Here is a 23,600-nt window from a genome sequence, read left to right as displayed (position 1 = left end):
ATTTTTCAAAACTTGTTCTCATTCTCTTTCACGTGGTGTGTGCATGCTTATACATGTAGGCGGAGCTTAGAAGGAGTGATGTTAGCTCCAAGCCCGCGACTGCAAAATCGATCTTCTTATGTCAACTCGCATTTTAAAAAAGTCTTAAATATTATTCTAAATATATTCTAAGACTTTTTAAAACTTGTTTTGGAAATGGTTCACTACCTTTAAGACTGATATCTTGTATGATTTTACGTTTTACTGTATGTACACCATATCGGACCCTAATCTGCAGTACCGCTCCAGGTTGCGCAATAATGCCCTATAAATTTCAACTTCTATCTTATTTGCGAAGTGTCAAAAAGTGATTACGTTATTTTTGCCGTCAATACACCCTATTTTCGTTTCAAATTGTAAAGCGTTTGGCGTACTCACTGGTGCAATATAACTATGAGCGTCAGGGGGAGCCGTTTTATGGTCTGATCTTTTTGAGTCAAATCATCCGCATGACAAAATATGAAAGACAGGAACATCAGAACGATGTCACATTTATTGGGGTTAAAGAGCTCGTATTAGATACACAGCAGTAAATAGTATAAAGTATTAGTTGCGGTATAGTTACAAGAAGCATAATGGTTTTCATGTGTTCTCATCGTACAACGGTTTCTATGACTTTAGCAGAAAAGCAATCTGTTCTCGCATAATATTACATTACACAAATCCCATCGCTTAATACATTTTAAATGTAGACTGCAATAAATAGAATCACTACTAAACAGATGCCGTCCAGATTTCAGAAACAAAACATTTGGGAAAGAATACAGTAAGTCAGTAACTGTAATTTTCAATAGGAGGAAGGTGGCGCCCTTGAGAAGGGAAGCGTCGTTTTTTGGAGTCTCCAGGTTATACATGTAGGAAAACGTATTCACTGAAATGTCTAATCATACCACCACAGCAGTGGTCAAACCCTCTTAAACTTGCTTTTACTATCTAAGGAAATAAAGTAGTCCTCATACGTGTTGAGTTCTCCGCTAGCTACAGTCCTTCCGTTTTTCTGGCGTCCCTTTGCCGGGTGGCGCGGTGGTCTTTTGTCCTCAAGGGTCGTGACGTAATAGTCGTCGTGCGATGATTGACACCAAGAGTTTGCGTGGCTAGCTGCTTTACTGTACTTCCGAGAAGGCACATCTTTGCTCGCTGTATTGTGGTCGGTTTCATCACTTCCCTGTGATGTGAATATTTGTTCTTTCCCTTCATAGTTCAAATCCTCTTTTTCTTCATTCACACATGTCGACGCACTCTCCGAAGGATCGTGCGACGTGTTTTCACTGTTCTGTAAGTTGCTCGAGGAATTCTCTTCCCCTTCACATTTTACATCCTGTGTTGTTTTTGTTTCCCCCAGCATGTTCCCTATGCCAGATTCGATGCGATCCAGAAGCTTTAAGGAGTGGGAAAACCTGGAACTGTTCTGGTTGCCCCATCTAGAAATCTCATTCCACAACTTGTAGCCGTACGAGAGACCGGCGCTCAAATAAGCGTCGTTTGTGGCTTCCTTCACCAATGGCGCGGTGTTCAATTTTGAGAGATTGCTGTCCTCTGTCTCTTCTTTGTCGTTGCCATCTTCCCGAGAGAATCTATTCACGATAGTTGAGTTAACGCTAGATTTACATGATTCGGCGCCTATTGGTTGTTGCTTTTTGTTCAACTGCATCTGAGCATACTCCTCTTTCTCTTCTCGATCTTTGCCATCTTCACGCGAGATTCTATCCACGCTACTTGAGCCAAATGTTTTGGCGCTTGCAGGTTGTTGCTTTTTGTTCAAATGTATCAGATAATAGTCCTCTTCCTCTTCTAGATCGTTGGCGTCTCCACCCGAGATTCTATCCCCGGCAGTCGAGTCAGGTTGCTTCTTGTTCAAGTGAAACAAACTACAGTCCTCTTTCTCTTCTCGACCGTTGCTATCTTTACGCGAGATTTCATTCACAATAGGTGAATAGGGAGTTTTCTCTCTTTCGGTTTCTTGTGTCAATCTGACTGTACTTGACGTAAGTGTCACATTAAGCGTTGACTGCCTTTCGTATTTTTCGTTCCGTGCTTTATCAATTTTCGTTTCAAGTTTCTTCTCTTGATAATCACTTTGTGATGACGTATCGTTTTCCCGTCGTTGACCTTGAACAGCGTTGGGCGACGGGACAAGATGACGGCCTATATCCAGAAGTGTCTGTGACCTTGTTGCCATGGCAGCGGTTCGATAGAACCTGTTTCTGCTGGATCTGTTGCGATCGTCCATATCTTCTGACGGAGTTCTGGTGCCATCTTGTTTCTCCCATCCCGACCGTGCCCTGAGACCCGTGTGAGGCGGCGGTTTTAAACTCAATCCCGTGTCACGACCAGCCCGTGTCCTAGACACGACCCGAGATTTCGCCGTCCGCCATCCCGCTCTCGAAGCGCCTCTGATCGCGGGAAGTTCTTGAGATTTTGGACGGCGTTTTTCGGGAGATTCTTCAGCCTCTTGCGTCTGCCTGGGTATTTCGTGAGACCTTGGCCTAATTTTGTCACTCTCCATCAAAGAAGACACTTGCAGCGGTGGAAAACGGCTGATTGAACTCATCTTGGAAATACGCAGTCAGTTCGTCTTGTACAGCACTGCCTTTCCTCATGCAAATGCCTGAAAAGTCAGTTTTGACGAATTACATATATCCGGGCTCAAAGAGACGAAACATGTGGCACCCTATTCTTTACCGTAAGCCTGTTTGCGCGGTCTCTTAGACATGAACACAGCACATCCTGGAGCTCAAACCACGCAGCAAATTCAGCGATGGGAGATCAGAATTACAGATAACCTGTACTCACAAGTAGGATGCGTCATGCGTCCTGTTCTTGACGTCCACAGTATTATTTCTGCCCATTGTGACGACAAGTTCCTCCATCGCTGCTGCGGGGCCTTTGTGGTTTTTGGAAATCAAGGGACCATTCTAATCCCCGATCTGACTTACGACGTCCTTATGTCGTAAGCTTTTCCCGCTGTTGCTATGCCGTATCCTCGCACATATCATGATGAATAATCCGCTTCTCTATTGAGGCCAAATCCCAGAATTTGTCCCCCTTGAAACGGCCTGTTGTCGCCTATTGTTCCCGCCATGCAAAGTCGACATGCTCAATTATTCATCTTTAGAAAAAGTGACTTCTATCGCTGTCACACTGTCTATCGTTTTTGTGTGGGCGCTTCTGTATTCAGAATAGGAGGAAAACGTACCGCACCAGATGAATATCGTCCTTCGCGTATTGACGCCAACCTTGCCGGCGCTGTTTTGGAGTACTGCCTCCCAAAACTCGGCGTTCTCCACCCTTTCACGAGCGAGGACGCAGACCTACTCGCGTCCACGTAGGGCAGACGTGTCTGTCGACGTGGAATTTCGAGCCCCGTAATTTTCTCGGAAAGCTGATGCACCCTTTGTATGGCCCTGCTCTTCCTCGGAGTCGCATAGTCCCGCCAGGAAACCCAGGACGAAACAGACGAAGCCCTCGAGTTAGCTCGGCTCTTTTTCACCGAGAAGTTATAATCAAATCTGGACTGGACGTAGTAATAGTCGTCTCCTTCCGTAGTTAGTTTCGTTAAGCCGTTTTTACATTCGTGGGTTTGGGGTATCTTTGGAGATCCTTGACATCTGGTGTTGCTAGGCGGGTAGTACGGGGGCACCGCTGACTTTTTGACCTTCCTCACTTTGGTGATTTCCCTGCAGACCGGGCGCGGTTTTCCCTCCATTGTCTGATGACAGGCTCTCGTACACATCCATCATTAAAGTTTTACTCCGCTTGGCTGGAAGGACACTGTCCCGCATGCCCTGGCGGTGACCGCGTGACGTCTTACAGGAAGAGCGCACTCATTTTAGGGGGTCCATTTGTTTTTAGCGGAAAAATGACAGCAACAAAATCACAGAAAATACGTACTGTTTTCTACGAGCGGAATTCGTCTATGTGCAAAGTGTTAATGTTGCAATTTCCTATCGGTTTGTTACATTTCTAGAGTCATAAGTGTTCAACAAGTTATCCCTACTAAATGATATTTTTAGTCTCGTCCGTATCTGATGACGACATGCAGGATGTGTATTGTGACGACACTTTTCATCACCATGGCGACGGAATGCCGCGTTATCACCTTGGTAACACAGCGGTGCACTGTTACCACAGTAACGGCGTAGACGAGGTAGAATATGTAGTTTGTAACAGTTATACCGATTTATTACTCGAAATTTACTGACAACAGGTCGTCCGAAATTGGGTCAGTTTTTCCACAACACAAGGCCGTCTTTTCATCCCTATGGTTGGACTGTTTAAAGATTCATAAGGTTTGTACGGTGCGCATAAATGGTAAAGCCAGGCCTCAAAAAGGCTAAGGCAAGAATAGCCGCATCGCCTTTTTCAGGCCACAGGCCGGCAGTGGGTTGTTATCCACTTTGTCTAGAGCACGGTATTGGACAGTCTCTATCAGACTAACTACGCCAGCTATGGAGAGAATATTTGCCTGGTGAGTTTGGCCACAATAGGGCTTCATTTGCAGGCGCAGTTCTGTTGACCTTACCACGAACTGACTCTACTGGCCAATTATTCCTTTTTTTGCCGAATTCTACGATCCATACCCCCGTAGGAAGGTCTGGTGGAGGCTAGGTCTTGGAAGTTGGAGCCCATCCCTCTCCTTCCACCGCCTTTATCTCCCATACCACGCCAGGTGAACCCCTGTGCCCAGTCATCTGTGTTTTATAGCCTTTCAATGAAAGTTAGTCCTTGAAGCTTTTGTCCTCGAGTTCCCATTATTTTGTAGATTTACATGCTAGGAAATACAAACTGAAATCCACTTGACCACTTACGTATGATCAAGTCCTTGGTATGAGCGAGCCCGTTTTATCTTGAAGGGTGCTCGAAATGCAAAAGTTCACCAACGTGGTACTCTACATAATCCCCAACAATTCGAGGGTCCTTCATTTGATAGCGTTTTCGCACTCATACTTGAAACAAACGGACATATCGGTTGTTCGGTGACAGATCCAAGACCGTATCCAACTGGCAGAAAGATTTTTTTTTGCAATCCGGTGCCTGACAACTTCGAATTCTCTGGCTGACTGGAGCTTCTCTGGCTAGCTTGTACGATTTTGGCATCGTGGAGATCTGCTTGGAGATTCGATAGCATCCTTCATACAAGTACCATGCATACTCAAACAGTTCAAACAGCTGGTTTTGATTTTATCCAGGAATCTTTATTGCAACAATGTTTTGAAATATTGTATATCTAGACATTGGATGTCCCTGAGAACAATGAGACAATTTGACATGAGCACATAAAGCATGAACATCATAATGCCAGCTTGTGTTTGCACTCTTATTTGAGGTTCATCGCACCAGGGAGAAGCATAATCTTTGACATGGACGTACCTAGGCCTAAGCTCTAGTATCTTACAATAAGCGGGTTCATAGTTCCAACTGCATATGCGCGAGGTCAAAGGTGAATGTTTGAACAGTAATTGTCTAGACTCCAGACGTGTTTTGTTTATGACTCAGGGTGAGTTGCCTTTGACATATAACATACAATACGCCACACTGTACATGCGCAGTTGGAACCATGAACCCACTTATTGATTGAGGTGAATATAGATATGCCGTTACATTTGTGCACTTTCGTCGTTTTTATCGGTTGAGTATCTCGAATGACACGTGGCAACCTTTCAATCTTTTCAAAATTGTTACTGGCTTTACTTCTTACATAATATTTCTCTTCTTACACAACTATGGTTATAGCTTCTATTGTGTAGACGCTTGGTGTCTGCCATACATAGGTCAATCAACCAGCGGGAAAGCTAGCTTCTGCTTTGGAACCCAGACGCAAAGAGAAGGATTGATCGACCAATCACAACACTCAAGAAACTCATAGAAACCGAAACTAATTTGGAAGGACAAGAACTCCTGCAATGAACGACAAGAAGTGCTGGACAGCAAACTTCACTTGCTACACCTCGTAAGAGGAGGAGCGATGATGATGATGATGATGATACATAGGTCAATCATCTACATCTTCTAATTCAGGGATTGTTTTCACTTGTCAATCACAAATAAGCCATGGCTTATTAACTCCATCAGAAAGATGTGCGGATTCTAGGTTCACAATGAGGTAACATCAGGCAGTCTAACTAAGTCAATGGGTTTGATTTTCTAGTAACCCGTTTCATTAACCAAGGATAACTAGAACTGGTCTTGATTGTCCAGAGAAACCTGTTGGTTTTAGGCGACTTGACTGTAATCGTAATCTCTAGCCTGGAGTCCAGCCTTGTTAACTTTGGTCCGCTTCCAACCTATCAGGGGTAGCGACGTTGGAAGCGGACCAAAGCTAAGAAGACTGGACTCCAGGCTAGGTAATCTCCAAGAAGATTTTCAGGTGGCAAGATCGTAACTGCCGGCTCATGAACACAGTCTTTGCGGCCAATTACGATCTTGCCACCGTAAGATCTGCTTGGAGATTATGTAAAGGAGATGGTTTTAGCACTGCTCGCCGTCCCATAGAGTCAAGTCCACTTCGCTTTCAGAGGTAGACACGTGTGCCCTTCTGAGGAACCCGTGGCCAAACACACGGCCACGGGTACAGTAGCCATGCGAGGACGGCAGAAAAGTGGGATTGCTTTGATCGTCATTTTTCAGAGTCTCTGTCATGGCGGATGCAGAAAATCTTTGACTTTCTCGTTCCTCTGTTGTTCGGGTCTCGTCGAGAATATCCGTACTCGTTCGGCCATCATCGTCGGTTTCCGGTGGCTCTTCGTCGACCTCCTTCACAGCCGGAAGCGTGCCAACCTTCCGTCTCACCGCTTCACAGTCTTCCGTGAAGCTTTCCACCGTCGATTGTGAGGACGACCTGCGAAGACGTGAAGAAACGTCTAGAGACATGACTGACATCTTTGACTGACCCCTAGAGGGCATCTTGCTGTGAAGGCCAGACCGGTTCTTCTTCGACGTCCTCTGCCTGTAGAGGGGGATGACGGCGAAGAACAGGAAGATGAGGAAACCCTGGATGGAATTGGTAATGGCGAAGATGTACTGGAAGACCAAGCGCGCGTCGCCGACGGTGAAACTTCCAAAGAGGTAGGTTAGACCTATGGAAGTACAAAATGTTGTAATCGTTAATTCAGATGGGCATAACTGTCTACAGTTCCTACCTATCTACATCAAATAAGCCTGTGAAAAGTTGTCAAATAGGCTAAAAGCGGCATGCACAGCCACTCTTTTAGTGGTTGAACTGCTAATTGCCAATCTCTCAAGCATTGGTTGATTTGCTAATTGTGATGGACAGTAAGGATCAGTCTATAACTTACCAAGCAGGACCATGAGCCCGATGGCGCTCCGCGCCTCCCTCACGCGGTCCCTTCGGCGGGTGGCGAACCCGTCCCCGGGAACCTTCCGCACCATCAGCGATCGGATCACCAGGCCGAAGATGACGCTGTTGAACACCACGATGATCATGGAGGGCACGAAGAACGTAGCGAAGAACACGGCGGTGTCGGAGATCCAACATCTAAAGGAGCATAGCATGAAAGTTCGTCTGTGTTGGTAAAATGACATCATGAACAGGCTCAACTTTACATAACCAACGCTGAGATAATTGGGACCCAATTTTTCGGCTGACTGACGGAATAAACAAGTCTACTGCAACTTCCAGGACATGACATTGGGTCCCAATTATTTCAGTGTTGGTTATGTAAAGTTTAAGTCTTTTCATGATAATCTAAAATAAAGCAGCCGGTGCGACAACAAAATATCAGTCAACAACACATTGAGCCGAAATCTGACAATTGTCATCGTCTTGATACATTCTACTTGTTAGCTACATGGTATTCAAAACACGCAAAGTAACAGTTACTCAAGCATGCATGTAAATGGATAGATGATTTAAGCAACTTACGTAATGTTTTCATGTACGAACCTTTGACCCTAATTCTTAAATGTTATCATATGTATATATAATATAAAGATTGTCTATCGTTTCTGCACATGGCATTACACAGTTTGCAAGGTTAGGTAACTATATATTAGATTCTGAACGTTTGATATCCATCTCACCTATCGTCTGCGCCGTATGAGTCCCAGCGAAGGAAGACAGACGCGGTAACTACGATGGCCGGTACAACTGCAGGAGGAACAACAGTAGGAATTCGGTTACCGGCGTTTCACACCAAGACATCTCGAAAAACAGTTTCAATCTCCAACCACAACGTGTCTCCTTTGCATTCTAGTAAATAACGTCCGTGGCTGTTAAAACTTCTTCGTGATATGCTCCAAATTATTCCCTGACATCATGCAGCCGATGGTTTGTGACAGTTTTGATTAACAAGTGATTAACAAAGATAATTGAAAACTGCAGTATTCAAAGTTTACAGAGAGTCTCAAAATCTCCTAAATCCCTCATGATCAACTTTTTGGCAACGATTCTTTGGTCAACGGTTGTTTCTATAACTTTTCAATGATCCCTCTATTATCTCAATGATATTTCAATGGTCTCTAAGGCCGGCCTATGAAATTTCAATGAACGGTCTCCATCCTATGGAAATAGGGCATCAACGGGCCCTTTGAATTGAAGATATCTTACCCCAGGCTGTGACGCAAGACCTGCAGAAGAAGAATCTTGGTGGCCTCAGGACAACTTTAACCAGGTTCTGGTACATGAGCAGTGCCTCGACTGCCATCCACGCCAGCGACACCTGTAATAGGTGGTGGGAAAGGTCAACCGAAATAAAGAGCGGTGAGATACGGCGCGATCACATTCGTGTAAGCTCTGGTTCTTGGTACGTGGTACGGCTGTGCCAAAACTAACCACCGTTAAGGATCTGAGGCTGCGCTGCAGCCTTTTCAGTAACAGGGCAACGTTAACTGAATATTGTACGGTATATGCACGACATATGTACGATGTGACCGGTGCCTTAGAGAAAATTTAACTAACGCATTTCGCCACTACGCAGTTTTACATCAAGTTTATAGTACCGTTTTACGTCAGAATAGCACAACAGATAAAACATGAATTGGTTTTTATCTCCAATCATTTACTGAAGGTAGTAGAAATTTAAATGTGCTGTATCTTACCAGTAAGAAGTACTGGATGAGCGCGGCCTGTACCCCACACGCCAGCCGGCTGTCCGTCTGCTTCACCCCGACCTGCAGACTCACCATGGCCAGCAGCATGGCCGCGCTCAGGTTCACGTGACAGGGCGTCGTCTTCAGCTGGCGAAGACTCCTGAAGGGGAGTAGTTCACAAGAAACATTAAACCATTGTATTGCCTTGAGCTACTTACAACACGGAGCGACAAGCCGGCAAGGCAATTCACAACAACCTTCCCGTTCATTTGAACAGAAAACGCCTTCGAAACGTGACTGACAATTTTGCCATTATGATGTATGTACTCATCGTACTTCGTTAACAACCAAGATTAGATTTAATTAGATCCATTACAATTTATGTCGGTGGCTTCATGATATCAAGCCAAGGCTATCACCATATCTTATCTCGATGATAAGTGTTAAGCCCCTGTCACACACACAGGACACTCCCACAACTTTACTCTGGGCTACTCCCCAACCAAGGCAAACACTGGGTTGAGCGTAGCCTTGGATCCATTTTAAATCCAGTTCGTGTCCAAGCATAATATGCCGACTTTCTAAAATGTATAGTCGACTGGCGCAGATGAATTTTAGATACAAGTAGGCAATCAACATCTCACCGACCAACTTCCAACCACAGATGACCTTGCTCATGACCACCTCCCAGCCATGGTCTAGGGAAGGTCGGGAGGTCATTGTCTAATATATGTGACAGGGTTTTAGGTGTTGTTGTATTTTTTCCCATCTACCGACCTGACGAAGAGAAGAGACACCAGTGTGCCGATAAGTCCGGCCATGGACAGACCGCAGCCCAGCCAGGAGATCCAGTTCAGCGCTGTGCGATGTTCCGCCGGCAAAGGTCCGGCACCGAACTGGTCAGCGATGTCCTGAGCGTGGACAGGGGAGAAACAACATCTATAGTATAGACTATAGTATTGATATCTGTGATTATTGGATACATGCACATGCTTGACCAACCAGATGGCAAGACTGGTAGAAGATCGCCAGCAGTAGAGAATCTTTGCTGAACGCCATGCTGCCCCTACGGCTGACTAGACTAAGCTATGGGAGAGATTCCAGACTCCACTAGCTGCTTATTGGAAAGTCCCATTGAAGATACGTTCAAAATCATAACAAACATTAGAGGTACTTGAGGAAGGAAACCTTTATCTGAAAATGAATTTGGATAGGATCTCATATGTGTGATTTCTGTGAACATATACTTGTCCAGTGCGTCGATGAAGGTTAGACATCCAGGAAGTAAAATACGCAATATAACAGTTACTCAAGCAAATCTATCTAGTTGCTTGAGTAACTGTTATCTTGGATACCTGTGCATTGGTTAATACTGTTCATTCCACTACCTTTTGTAATCGTTACATATGCTAGCTTACGTTCTCGAGCTGTCTGGATGAAATGATATTTTGTTAGCGATAGCGCTAATAAGCAATAATAACTTATCTGGCCCCTGAGGCGTCGCCAAAAATGTTCTCAGAAAAGCAGTTGGTCGATGACGTACCATTATCAGGGCAAAGTTAGTCAGGTGGTTACAATGGCATTCCGTGACGTCATCAACGGTTTGGTGTACCCAGCATCCCTCAGTTGACCACGCGCCTGCGCCACCTTTCGCAGCAAAGGAAACATAATTCGTGTCACCTCCCCAGTACAGTTTCACATTGAAAAAAGGGCTTAAGTCTATTGCAATCACGATGTCATTATAAAATCCATCTTCATTGTTATCGAATTAAGAAAACTACGGTGACCGTAGTACTTCAGCATCACCACCAGCGCCCTCAGAAAATGAAGAAGAACTTTATTGCACGATATTTGTACAAAGTCTTACTGTTACTGAAAATTTTACTGTTGTTGCCGTTGTCACAACGTAATGTTATACATGTATCATATAAGTTGATAACCAAGGAAAACCAACAATTTGAGGGTTTTAAAGGTTTCCTACCCGCGACATCGAAGTCCCAGAACACGCACTTAGGGGTTCTCCCCTTCTGCAAAATAAAATGAGAAAGTATTTTTTTCCATACCTGGAACTATCAGTTGTACAGTAGAACTGTATAAGAAACAATTGTAATCATGCACGGGATATTCGATTTTCCAAAATATTTTTAACATTTGCGTATCAATCCACCACTCTCACCATCTTGTGTTTCAGGATGATGACAACGGGTTCTGTCAGGTTCTTCACACAACGTCCCTGGATTTTACTCGCTAGCACTCTGCTGCCGATCGTCAGCTGGTGTTGATCTTCCTTTAGCAGGCCTTCATGGTTCTCGGTAGAATTTGTGCCGTTCTGTAAGTCGTTTTGTCCGTTTATGTCGGAAGGGAAGAGCCGGTCGTTCTCGTAGAGTACGAACTGGATGGCGCGCAGGTTGTGGGAATGGTGGTGCCAGGAGCAGTTCGCATCCAGAGCAGCTCTGGAATTGTGGGGTTGATAGTATACTATTAGGCTAGCCCCGGAGTCCTCGCCAAAATTTACCAGTCTTTGACACCTGCCTTTGCAGAATCCTACGCTTTGAAAATTTGAACCGTATCCTTATAAACATGCCTTAGATGCCAATGTACTTGAATGTATGGGCAACAGGAATATTGTTAATGTGTCTCTAAATTTGAATGTAGAATCTTTCTAGATAATATATATCATGTACCACTAGTGTTCTCGTGTTAAGCACATCCGATCTCGTGTAATCCGTCAACTCTAACATTCAGCCGGGTTGTGGGGACTTATTCTACGACCAGTAACATTCGTCGCTAACCGAGGGCATTCTTCGAGCGGTCATGTATATGCCGCACAAAATTCAGCTGTCTTGTTACGGGGGAGGCTGTCTTGGACCCTTGTCAGTGGTTGTTTCTGTCACAGCAAGGACATGACATAGGATATAATGTCCTTCGTCACAGCCTGCTTGAAAATTCTACGACATCAAAATCGTACGAAGACCTAAGGTACGACAAATATGTCACCACGCCATAAACAGGAAATGCAACAAAAAGGCATCACCTGACATCGGCGTCATCGAAGACAGCGTGCGGGATGTAGATGAGCTCGCTCAGGACGGAGATGTCGATCTGCTGCACCGTCTCCTGTAGAGCACCCGGGATGGTCTGGAAGGTGTGGTTCCTCAGGCTGAGGTTACCTTCAGATGAAATATAGTATTCAGTTCATGCCATTAAAGGAGCTTTGTATATCTTGATACACATGTACTAGATAAACGATTTCTTCAAATGATCGAATGATTCGAGGAGGATCGATGACTTTAGCTTATTTTCTCCATTGCTTCATGACCGGATCTAAATTAGCTTTTAGTTAGTATCAGTCAAACACTGAATAAGAATTCGATCTTTTATTCAAGTACACGTAAAATCTCTGTTTCGTCATTCGAGTAAAAAATAAAGGGAAAAATACACCTGCTTTAAGGTATGCTTAGATAGCGGATGTAATGCAATAAACTTTAGCTAGTACGATGTATAACGTAATCCATACCTGACCCTCCATGGTCCGTATAGTTGGTGAGGTTGGACGGACCGTGCAAAGACACGAAGGTCATGCCGGGAAACGCCTGTGGCTCCACCTGCGGGGAAAGAGTCGTGATGTTGTCATTTCGTCTGAAAACCTCAAAGACTGGAAAACTTATTGGTTTTATATTTTCATTTGTAAGAGAATGTCTGCGTCTGTATTTGTATAGCAATTAAAACCACCCTTCGGAGTGCACCAGCTTTGCAGGCGCTAGGCACACCTAACCTTTACACATCTAACTGTAAACTTATGACATATAAAAGACTGCCCGAAGAATTCCATTGGTTTGCGATCGTACGACGAATGTGGCTATTTTAGTGTTTCTGATAATGTTGTTTTACCTTCTCTATGTTGACGACAACGTTGTCCGTCACCACTGAGTATGACGTCATGTTGTCGGTCATGGCGTCATCCACGATAGTGTTGATTAAGAGGAGTAAGCTGGGAGGGCGAGATGATACGGCACGGCATAAAGGTCAACAACAATTTCATCTCATGTTGTTCAATCGAAACTTTTGGTCATATCTTCTTTATGTGCTACAAATTACAGTTTAACCATAGTTCAGAATGAACTCTACCAAACAGATGAACATATCAAGCTCAGATTAGGGAAAGTTCATTTGACTCCGACTTATAGGCATCATAATTTGACATCATCTTACCTGAAGCCGGTGTAAAAATGTGTCGAATCCCTTAAAATCATAGACAAATTCATCTGTGCCAAAAGTAACTAACCGATGCGTTTCCTCCAAACTCAGTGTTCCAGGGGAGGAGCCCACCAGGCTACTGATCGTCTCGATGAGGGTGGAGGCAATCTGAGAAAAGTTTCGTGAGTTATTCAAACATACGTTACTTCAGTATTGATATCATCACTGATGACACATTGATTGATAGATTTAATCAGGTGTCAATTATACATGTATGATATATTTAGGGGAATAAGAATGGGTGACAAAGACATAGTTAAACAAGAAAGCGAAGGTCTTATAACTGTGAAATAAGTAGAGTTTTGTTGTTGTTGATTCCTTTCTTTATTCATTATTTCTCGCTAATTCCGCATACACGGTATACATTGTTATGCCTTCCAGTGGGACTATGGACCCGAGCCAAGCCAGCCTTCAATCCTGCAAGTCTTCAGCTACACCTTTTACCCCCCCCCCCCCCCCCTCATAGCACCTTGAATCTGGGCCAGCGGGGAAAACTTCACACACACACACCAATGCAAACTAACTAACAAACACACAAATAAACTGAGAACAATACCCCGTAGTCCGTGAAAAAATCGCGAGGTTTACAATTATGATGTTTTCGGAAGGATTCATTGGGTGAGAGACGGGCGAAAAAAAGATGGATGGAAGAAAATAAGCATCAGTCTTACCTCCGGGGAGTAGACCTGGTCCACCTTGTGCGCAGTCTCAAACATGTTGAGGGTTAGTTCCACATCCGGGGTCCTGAAGTTGCCAAGGTCACCGGTCACGTGCTCTACGCTTGAGATGAACGCCTCCACCCTCGCGCTGTCTGATAGAATCTGTTGAAGTGTGATCAGACGTCGTACATAAAAGGCAAAATCCAACATGACTTGAAGATGATTCCCTTAATAATAATATGACCTTATCCCTCATTCAACTTATCAACAGGGAACTGTATATAGATATGTTAAGAGCTGAAAATAAACTAAAAATAAATATCTGCTAGCAAATGCGGGAAAATTGTACATAGGTCACAAAATTTATAGGAGTGAACCTTGTATGTTATCATTCTTGTATGTTATCATTCTAATGATAACATACAAGATGTTATCATTCTTGTATGTTATCATTCTAATGATAACATACAAGATGTTATCATTCTAATATCTATGTCAGGAATCGTCATCCATACAATTAAGCCGTGGCCTAATGATAAACTAAAAGAGCCCACCTTGTACAAGTCCTCGAACGGCGCGCTGTCCTTTGAGCGGCACATCCACGTCATGGGCTCCGTCCAGCTGACGCTGCCGTCCTCGTTCTGAACGCACTTCCGGCTGGCTCTGCGCAGGAGCAGCTCCAGGTGCAGCAGCACGTTAGCGAAGTTCTCCCACGTCACCTGGGGCAACAGAAGAAACTTTATATTTGCAAGAGAGACATAGGTACAACTAGAGTTAAGTATTTGTGCTACATATACTTCAGGTTTGCTATGTTAGTTTAGCGATTACGGGGTCTTTTTATAAATATGAATTGGTATTGAATCTTTATTTGAGTTGAATGTGTAATAGTTGTGTGCCGATTTGTCAAAAATAGAGAGAACGCTAGCGACCAAAAAAAAACGTCCTCCCAATGAAATGGTATGGCTACCCTGCGACGTCACAAAATCAAGATGGCGGCCACCGCACATGCCAACGGATCCAACAAAGGTTTTGCTACGCAAACCTGTAACTGTTACTATCACAGCATATTTGCGAAAGCGAAGTTGTCAAAACTCGCTTCGATGTCTGCAGCGCCGCAATGGATTCCAAGTCAGCGCTTCAGTGCCAACGAGTTAGCGTTGCTAAATACTGAAGGAGATACCTTGGAATTCAGCCATGTCGCTACAAAAAGTTACCCAGACAGGTTAACTGCAACCCTCAGCATCGTCGGAAAACATCCATCAAGCTACATCAATAAACTGTACGTATCACGCTCGTTCTTATTTAAATGTACACATTTTGTAACTTCCGTTACCATTTGAAGTAAGACGTTCCTGACATTAAGACATGCCACATATCAGGTGCCAAACTGTCGTTATTAAAAGCCAAAAAGGTTTTGAGTCGCCATGAAAATGACAGTTTGGCATCTTATATGTGGCATATCCTAATGTCAGGAACGTCTTACTTCAAACGGTAACGGTAGTTATAAAATGTGTAACGTTACATTTAAATGAGAACGAACGATCAGTTTACCAACCTTGTTTCTGGATGGAGGTTCTTGAGTTTGGTTGGTTGTCTCGCTGTGGTTGAAACTGTCTACCGCTGCATTTCCGCCATAGTCGGACGTGCCGAAATGATCCAGATGTCGGGGCCGTATCTCCGGTCTGCGGACAACGATGCGTTCGGTCGCCTTCTCAGACCGTCGCTGCCGTTTGCGATCGTTAGCCCCCTCCCCTGTTTTGTTAAAGATTTTCTCGAAGAACTCCTTCCCTTCCTTGTAGACGTCGCTTTCCACGAAGTTGTCCATGCTGCTTGTCCAGAGCGTGTTGAGGAAGTTATCGGTCAGGCTGGTGCCGTTGTACTTCTCCACGGGAATCTCCTGGTGCTGGAAGACTCCGAGAGAGATGTCCAGGATGAGGTCTCGGATGAGGCGGGCGGAGGGCAGGATGGAGCCGTAGGGACAGTCAGCGAGCGCCGGGAACCCAGCTAGCGTCAAGGGCCATCTGAAAATACCTGCAAAAGGAATTCTTAGTTGTCTTCGATACCGTTCGTGCTTGCATATACCGTTATGATTCGTCATTGAGGCTGGAAACCTGAAATCTGAAAAGGACACACACAAAACACACACAAAAAACACACGCGCACGCACGCACGCACACACACACACACATCGTCTTTCTCTGTATGTACTACACATATCTCGGGTTACTTTATAACTACGAATCGATGAAGTCCTATCCTGACCTTTCCTGTTCTCTTCTATGAACGTTGTCTCAGGCGGGCAGACGTTACGCTTCATCCACTGGACGGTGGAGTTCAGGTACATGGTGAAGTACTGCTCCAGCAGCGTCGTCTAGCGAGAGACAGAAGTACTGCAAGTGATTTCCCTGCATTTTAAAGTAGTATCCCCAAGCTGCTTTAGTGTGATTAAGAGCTCAAACAATAAACATAGAAGCAATGCTGGTGTTGCAATAAGACTAAAAGTATATTTGACACATTGAATGGAAAACTGAGTTTCTTTCTTGACTTTTCCCCCAATGCACGACCTGTAAGATTAAAATCACTTCAGTCTTTGATAACTCTACGAATACGATCTCCTGTCGGCGATACTATTTTCGTAGTTATACGTTATTCTAGGTCATAGTTCTATCTAAAACAAATTCAACCAGTCCAATCAAGCAGGACTGCCGATGTCACGAGCCTGTTTGCAAAAACATGACGCCTTTCACGTCTCCATACTACCCTGTCCTTGGTGCTGATCTGCGTTTTCTTCTTGCTATCCATTGGACTTTACTCTGCTGTACGTGCTGTGATGTTGGTGAAGTGTTAAGTGGCATTGTCCTTGCTAAAACAGGTAGAACACTTGGTTATGTATAAAGAGAGTCTGTTTATTCATGATCACCTGGAATATGGTAGAGTTGGCGAAGGCGCTGACACATTCGGTCATGTCGGGAACTTCCCACACAGCCATACTGAGGGGCGGGTACTCCACACATCGTCTCTTCACACTGGACCCTCTCAGGCCCAGCCGCTCGTCACACGGCTTCTCTACTACCTCTCCTAGTAAACAAACAAACAAACAACCAAACAAACTTTAACCTTCCAATTTCCAACAGCCTTTTCTTGGTAGAAACGCAAGACTGCCACTCCCCTTGCACAAGGCGAAAAACTTTGCAACCGTAGAAGCACAATAAGGATTAAGTAACCTTCTCGACCAAAGCTGACTTTAAGAGTGCAAATTCTCTCTGATTTCAGTGACGAAAATATTGTGATACTAAACTTGCTACTAAGCTCCGATAATGGTTATGATCGAGTCCTTCAGGACTTGTGATTGGTAGATTTGAATTCAATGATGAACACACAGCCAATCAGCGCCTCACCTATCGGCGTGTCCTCCCAGTCCATGTCGTAGCTGCTCTCCCCCTTGCAGGACTTGGTGGCGGGTTTACAGACGCGGCACTTGCTGCAGTCCGGACCCCGCCAGAAGGCCACGGAGTACCCGTACTCAGGCATCTCCACTATCCCGCACTCACGGGTCGCCACGCGGCCAGCATCCGCCTCCTCCCCGATACACGGAACCTGCCAGTAGTCATGGGAACGGTTAAGAGAAAATTCCACAGAGGCAGGGCTGTTGTGAGACCGTTGAGAGACCGTTGAGAGACCGTTGAGAGACCGTTGAGAGACCGTTGAGAGACCGTTGAGAGACCGATGTGAGACCGTTGTGAGACAGCTGTGAGACCGCTGAGAGACCGTTCAGCGTCGCATTTTTTTTCAGATCATTTAACGGTCTCTCAGTTACATGTAGTACTCTTCGAGCAGAGGAGGGGTTCCGGCAGGCTTTGACATGTATTAGGCGTTTTGCCAGGCTTTCTACTTTGATGGAAACAAAAAATGACAAAGTAGAAAGCCCGACAAAAACGCCTAAAAACACGTCAAAAACCTGCCGGAACCCCTCCTCTTGGAGAGTAACATGTAGGGCAAAATCGCAAACTTAGGGCACCATGAGTCTTGGGATAACCGTGCATGTGTCGTAGAAAATTCAGCTGCCAGTTTTCCAACCAAAGGCAGTAGATTGTAGTTTATCTAGATCTTGTTCTATCATTACATTGTATACCTACAGATCTTTTTTCAACGACCTTTTATTCCGTTATCATATATTAGCAATTGAAGTGGCAGCGCACTTTTATCATTTCCAAACATTCTGCATAGTTGATATATAGATCTTCCGCTAAGTTTTTTTAATGTTACTGTGGTTATCTCTGACATGCTCGTTTGTTGTTGTTATTTCAGATGGGTAATCGGATATGTTGCCGGAGCTTCAGTGCGTTGTTTCCGAATCACACGTGTTGTGATCCCGGAACTTGGCGAAGCATAGCCTCCGTTGCAGGCCTTCCCACTAGCGTTTTACTAGCAATTTTTTTTTTTTCAATTTTTTTTTGGGGGGGGGGGGGGTGGGTACATCTGTTTGAGCCACCGTATCTGCTTTGGCCCCGTATCTGCTTGGGATCGTGGTAATCGTTGTGTTTACCACGATCCCAAGCAGATACGGGGCCCAAGCAGATACGGGGGCTCAAGCAGATATGCCCCCCCCCCCCCCAAAAAAAAATATCCCTAGTAAACCGCTAGTGGGAAGGCCTGCGACGGAGGCTAGGCGAAGCAGGTGTCAACTGCCAACTCTTAGAGATAACCAACTATACAGACACGTCGGATAGAGACAGTAAACAAACGACTCGACTATGAATCCATGTTTTCGTAAATGTCAATTAATCAGCTGAGAAGTGAGCATCCACGTCTATAAATTACGTCCGCACACAAATGTACATGTATGGTGTTTGCTTCATGAGTTTATTATTTTGTGCTTATGACTTCATTCGCCAAGTAATTGTTACTCATTACACAAGCACCTGGATAAATTTTGAAACAGTCAGACGTTTCAGACACCATCCGCTATCTTTCGTCAGTGACTAAAGAAAGATCTGGTAGAACTAGGTTTTATACCAAAACTCTGAATAGATATTTTAATGAAGTGAAGATAATTTTAGATGGTTCAATAGAATAGTAAGTTAAGACAAGGCTGCATGCTAATGAATCAATTAGCTCCTGTTGTTTTATGACTTCAATGTTTAATGACACGTCTCGCTGTCAAAACAAGTTTTACTATTGGAGTGAAGCACAGAAAATGCTTGTTTGTAAGTCTCTGCCGGGATCCTGGGGTTGCTGGAAAAATTGGAAATGGCCAAATTGGCTGACAGATTTGCCAGATGCGTAAGCCGACCGATACGTTACGCATTTGCAACCCAACTAAGTCCTTTGGTATGTTATGATATGTGGTCAGCATAACTTAATGTTAACATATCAACACTTTGTGGATAGTAATGATATTCAGTATGCGGGTAGATTTGGGGAGGACAAGGGTCAAGGTCGAGCTAGGACCCTCTGGTGACTTTCCTCGGTACTGCAGCATAACTTCCGGACATGTCCTGGACATGAACCAGCTATGATAATGATGTGAGGAAGAAGAGATGTAGATTTGGGCCCCCTAGCAGGATGTTCAGTCTATTTGGCATATTTCTACTATTTTTCCAGCAACCCAAAACAGTCTGCTGGTACAGACTAAGGTAAAGCAGCCATCCTCAATGACATACCACTTGTTTGTATCTATGCCTTTTCTACATTAATTTATAAACATCTGAATACTAACCTCTGCCAAACCCGGGGCAGCGGTCTCCGGCCACAGATACCCATCAGCCTCTTCGCGCCGACAGGTATGCTGCAGAACGGGGTTGACTGCGAAGGTCGCGTCCTTGATGGGGGGTGGTTCGGTCGACTTCAAGTTCAAATTTACATCATTGCCGCTTCCTAAGTCTACATCTGCAGAACAAATACAACGAATTTTTTATCCCAAAATATTCGAAAGTGGTTTAGTGAATGTACATAATGAAATTAGATAGAATCCTGGAAGAAATAGAAATACACCCCCCCCCCCATACACTACCCATGTTGACTTTTCCTAATAGCTTCAGAAGATACTGAGTATTTGCATTCCGTAGTCGACACTGGAGTAAGTATACAACCAACGGAAGCCGTCTTGTCTCTATATCTTCAAATCTTAGCACCCTTGTATAAACTTACAAAAGACGCGAATGTGCTTATTCTTAGCAAGATTTTAGCTTTGCTCAAAGTCTCTCGATTGACGCTCGATAAAAGAAACGGCGTTTAGAATATTACAAAACATGTTGCCTCGCTGATATTTGCTGTCTACGTAAAATAATGTGCCGGAGGAAACAAACAGTTACACTTTGTAATGTTAATTCAGATATCATTAGATTTATTTCAAACACAAAAAGTCAGAAACACACCATAATCATCATGATCATTCCTCCTTCCATTCAGGTGTGGCATTCACAAAGTTAACATGAGTCATCAACACATGCTCAAGTAAATCGTTGTGCAAATGTGTTGAATTGTTACTCTCCAAGCAGAGGTTATTGAATAAGCTACAGGTTGTTTTGACGTTTTTAGGCGAGTATAGACATGTTACAAGACCGTTGGAAGACCCTGAAAGTCACACTGCAAATCTAAAATTACAAAACGTATACATTTACAGACTTGTTGATTTAATTTTATTACTGTTGTAAAGTGTTGACATGGGTCGGACGGTGGAAGTCCGGCCGACAAGGACGAACAAGCAGGGAGTCAAAAATAGACAACAAGGGCGAAAACTGACAGATGTTCGCTTAATAACGGGGTCAGGCAGCAGGGGCTTGAGATCTCGAAATGCTGATTTTGTTTCTTTCATACATAGTATATTTTGTGAGTTTAACTGTATACGCAAGAGAGGGCAAATTATCATTTTCTTATTTATTAATCAACATCGAAAGGTGCAAGACACAGTGGTGATGCATTCTAGCAAGTGACTGACATTAGCATCGCCAGTAATTGTAGAATGAACATTAAAATTGACAACAACAGGGGCTTCACTATAGCGCAAAGATTGAAGGCAGAAACTTACTTTAATGTCCTTTAAAATCTAGGTTCAGAATCATAATATTTTCTATCTTACATATCGCAATTTAGCAATTGACGATTGTACATCTATTACTAACGTCACGTGTTATGTGCGTCTTACAAGGTGTGATCCATACTTGATGTGTGTTGAAATAAGAAAAGGATCGTAATTGTACTTCTGTCTTATAACAATTGATAAATGTGAAGTTTACTGAAGAAGTTAAAATCCATACCTTCTTCACCGCTCCCTGCGTCCGTCTCAGACAGAGTCTCAGAAGCTGCGAGAAGCCAAGGCGAGATTCCCAAGGAGTCGTCCAAGGACCTCCCGTCAGAGAACCTCAAGACAAAGAGGAAGAAAAAAGTTCGAACCACAAGCATCGTCTCCCATCTAGTTTTGAAAGAATCTAGCCCACGTTGACCCTAACAAAGCCAGTTACATAATGTGGGGATACCATATGGCCGGTAAAAACAAGTACAGTATGTAGATATTCAGTGCGGAGCTATGTTTGATTTCTAGATCACGTTGTATTTGCTGTTTGATAAAGAGAACGACCCACATATGATGAGGCCGCGAGCGTCCGGCGGTAAAACACGACCTTATCATACGACCAGGCTTTACGGGTCATAGGTCAATACACACCTGGTCTTTCCCTTCACACCTTACATTTGTAGATTTGGCTGAGATGACATAATATTCCTGTTCTATATATAGAGTTGTTGTGTTCAAGTTTTCCTCAGGAGGGCATATCAAATTTGGTCACAATCAGTTCTTCGTTGCTCCGCCAAGATCGAGGAACGAACAAAAATCACACAGGCCCATAACCAATTCCTTGCGTTATTTCTCTCGCAAAGACAAAAAATATGTTCCTCCTGTACTTGAGGATAAAAAATAGGTGGTTATATCAAAGCCGGGATCCTTATATGTGGCTACTATGTTCATTATTGTTGCTATCGGTGTGAATATCGATTGTCGTGGATGGTGACGATTAAGCATAAGAAAAGGTTGTGTTTCTGGTCACCAGGCTACCTGACTGTCCCTAACAAAAACCTGCCGACCCTTACCTTTTTCAGTCGTCGACCGCGGGCAAGTGGCAGAATTTGTTTTTTATCTGACATCTCATGATCAGTGATAAAAATGAACTTTCTGTATTTCTCACTGTTAACAGATTAGAGCTTTGAACAGTTTATGTAAGAATATGTAGAAAACATTATACATTTTCGTTCCGTTTATTGATGTACTTGTTTTCGTACAATGTAAATCTGTTTGATTAGAATATCTGTAACTTTATAATTGAAAATATCATTGTCCTGATGCATTTCAGTTTTACATTGTCGAACTGTATTTGTTGGATCACTTCGGCCGAAATCTGAAAAAAAAATCCCTACCTACCGGCAATAATTCCGTAATCCAACCGTTATGTATTTAACATGTATTTAATTTAGTTATCTATACTCTTGCACCACTAATTGTAATTCATTGTACTTTGAAAAAAATTGAAAATGTACAAAATAGCTCTGTTTGACACTTATGTTTATTCTACTGGGAATTGAATCAAAGATGATGGAAAAAACAACAACTCCGTAATCGGAAATACAACATAAATTCCCCTAGGCCTTACGATCGCGTGATATACTGTAGTACACTGGGCGTCCGCCAGGACTGGTGATGTTCTGTTTGTTTCTTTGTCTGTCTCTCCGCTTCTGACAATGTCGCCTAATAAGTGGCTGACCCGGTTGTGGCAACAAGTTCCAGTATTTAACCCCCAGTTAACTAAACACTGTAATTAATTGTCTTGTCGCCTAAAGGTATGTTATAGGCTTGGAATGTGTAATTACACACGACCAAATAGCCCACAACAAGCATATATATATGTCAGTAAATATACATCAGCACAACAGTTTACATGCAAATTACCATGTGTTATGCTAAATGTAGTGGAACAACTTTTAAACAGTGAAACAATCTATTGACGAATGTTGTAAATCAACTTTGGCGCGCCCTGCCTTGGAGTTTCATTATATCTCGTACGTACAACGTAGGTCATTCCGTAAGACCTGTTCTGCCTCGGGCACGTGCTTGCCCGATTGTCCTGCAAAGATTCGGGGTAATTATCGCCTAGTTTCCACCCATTAATCGCTTTGGCTGCTCAAAAAGGGAGCCCATAATAGATCTCGTTACAGGGCATTGTTCGGAGGTGGCGGAATGAGTTTTTAGCAAATCGCACGCGTGTGAGGACAGGGTTGCGTTTTTGTTCTGGGGTTGAAACTCGAGAGGCGATGTAATGGCTTCTTTCTTAGCCCGTTCTATCAGTCGCGAGTGACGGGCAACACAAGCCCTCACAAAAACATCGACAAACAACAGCGCCAGTCGCCCGTCACACAAAGGCGTGATTGACGTCTGCTTTCAATACCAGCACGCGAACAGATCTTTATCTTTACCCTTTTCGGGTCACCTGTGCGGACAGACCATTTTCAAAGCCAAGCCAAATCATTCCTGATTCACTCGACCTCCAAATACCTGCTTGAGCCTGAAAACACTTAAAGACGTAATTTGAGGACCCTAGACCTGTA

At 43.8% G+C, this 23,600-nt stretch overlaps 2 protein-coding genes across 2 annotated transcripts; both read right to left on the bottom strand.

Annotated features, from left to right (window-relative positions):
• Positions 1-518: 518 nt before the first annotated feature.
• LOC136438641 (uncharacterized) lies at positions 519-3,803 on the bottom strand. Its single transcript, XM_066433545.1, has 2 exons — positions 2,833-3,803; positions 519-2,647 (listed from the first exon to the last, which is right to left on the bottom strand). The coding sequence occupies exon 2, from the start codon at positions 2,588-2,590 to the stop codon at positions 944-946; it is 1,647 nt and encodes a 548-aa protein (XP_066289642.1). The 5' UTR covers positions 2,591-2,647; positions 2,833-3,803; the 3' UTR covers positions 519-943.
• A 1,409-nt stretch (positions 3,804-5,212) lies between these two features.
• On the bottom strand, positions 5,213-21,568 carry LOC136438633 (adhesion G-protein coupled receptor G2-like). The gene is made up of 21 exons (XM_066433532.1): positions 21,263-21,568; positions 19,723-19,892; positions 17,402-17,600; positions 16,924-17,081; positions 16,266-16,374; positions 15,559-16,034; positions 14,558-14,722; positions 14,016-14,165; positions 13,373-13,452; positions 12,979-13,078; positions 12,605-12,692; positions 12,122-12,257; positions 11,264-11,540; positions 11,069-11,114; positions 10,631-10,734; positions 9,865-9,998; positions 9,097-9,247; positions 8,606-8,717; positions 8,080-8,146; positions 7,335-7,534; positions 5,213-7,115 (listed from the first exon to the last, which is right to left on the bottom strand). The coding sequence occupies exons 1-21, from the start codon at positions 21,405-21,407 to the stop codon at positions 6,508-6,510; spliced, it is 3,675 nt and encodes a 1,224-aa protein (XP_066289629.1). The 5' UTR covers positions 21,408-21,568; the 3' UTR covers positions 5,213-6,507.
• Positions 21,569-23,600: the final 2,032 nt, after the last annotated feature.

The sequence above is a fragment of the Branchiostoma lanceolatum genome, chromosome 1, assembly GCF_035083965.1.
Source record: "Branchiostoma lanceolatum isolate klBraLanc5 chromosome 1, klBraLanc5.hap2, whole genome shotgun sequence".
In the NCBI taxonomy this organism is placed as follows: domain Eukaryota; kingdom Metazoa; phylum Chordata; class Leptocardii; order Amphioxiformes; family Branchiostomatidae; genus Branchiostoma; species Branchiostoma lanceolatum.
The sequence above is the reverse complement of the archived record's forward strand: the minus strand, read 5'-3'. Positions and strand labels throughout refer to the sequence as shown.

Bases quoted from the DNA above. Each gene is read 5' to 3' on its own strand.
- LOC136438641 (XM_066433545.1), bottom strand. From the start codon at position 2,590: ATGAGTTCAATCAGCCGTTTTCCACCGCTGCAAGTGTCTTCTTTGATG.
- LOC136438633 (XM_066433532.1), bottom strand. From the start codon at position 21,407: ATGCTTGTGGTTCGAACTTTTTTCTTCCTCTTTGTCTTGAGGTTCTCT. The intron at 13,079-13,372 runs GTTAGTTACTTT...TCGCCCTCCCAG, and splicing joins AGTTTGGAGGAAACGCATCG to CTTACTCCTCTTAATCAACA. The intron at 9,248-9,864 runs GTCGGTAGATGG...ACTCCCCTTCAG, and splicing joins GTGTCTCTTCTCTTCGTCAG to GAGTCTTCGCCAGCTGAAGA.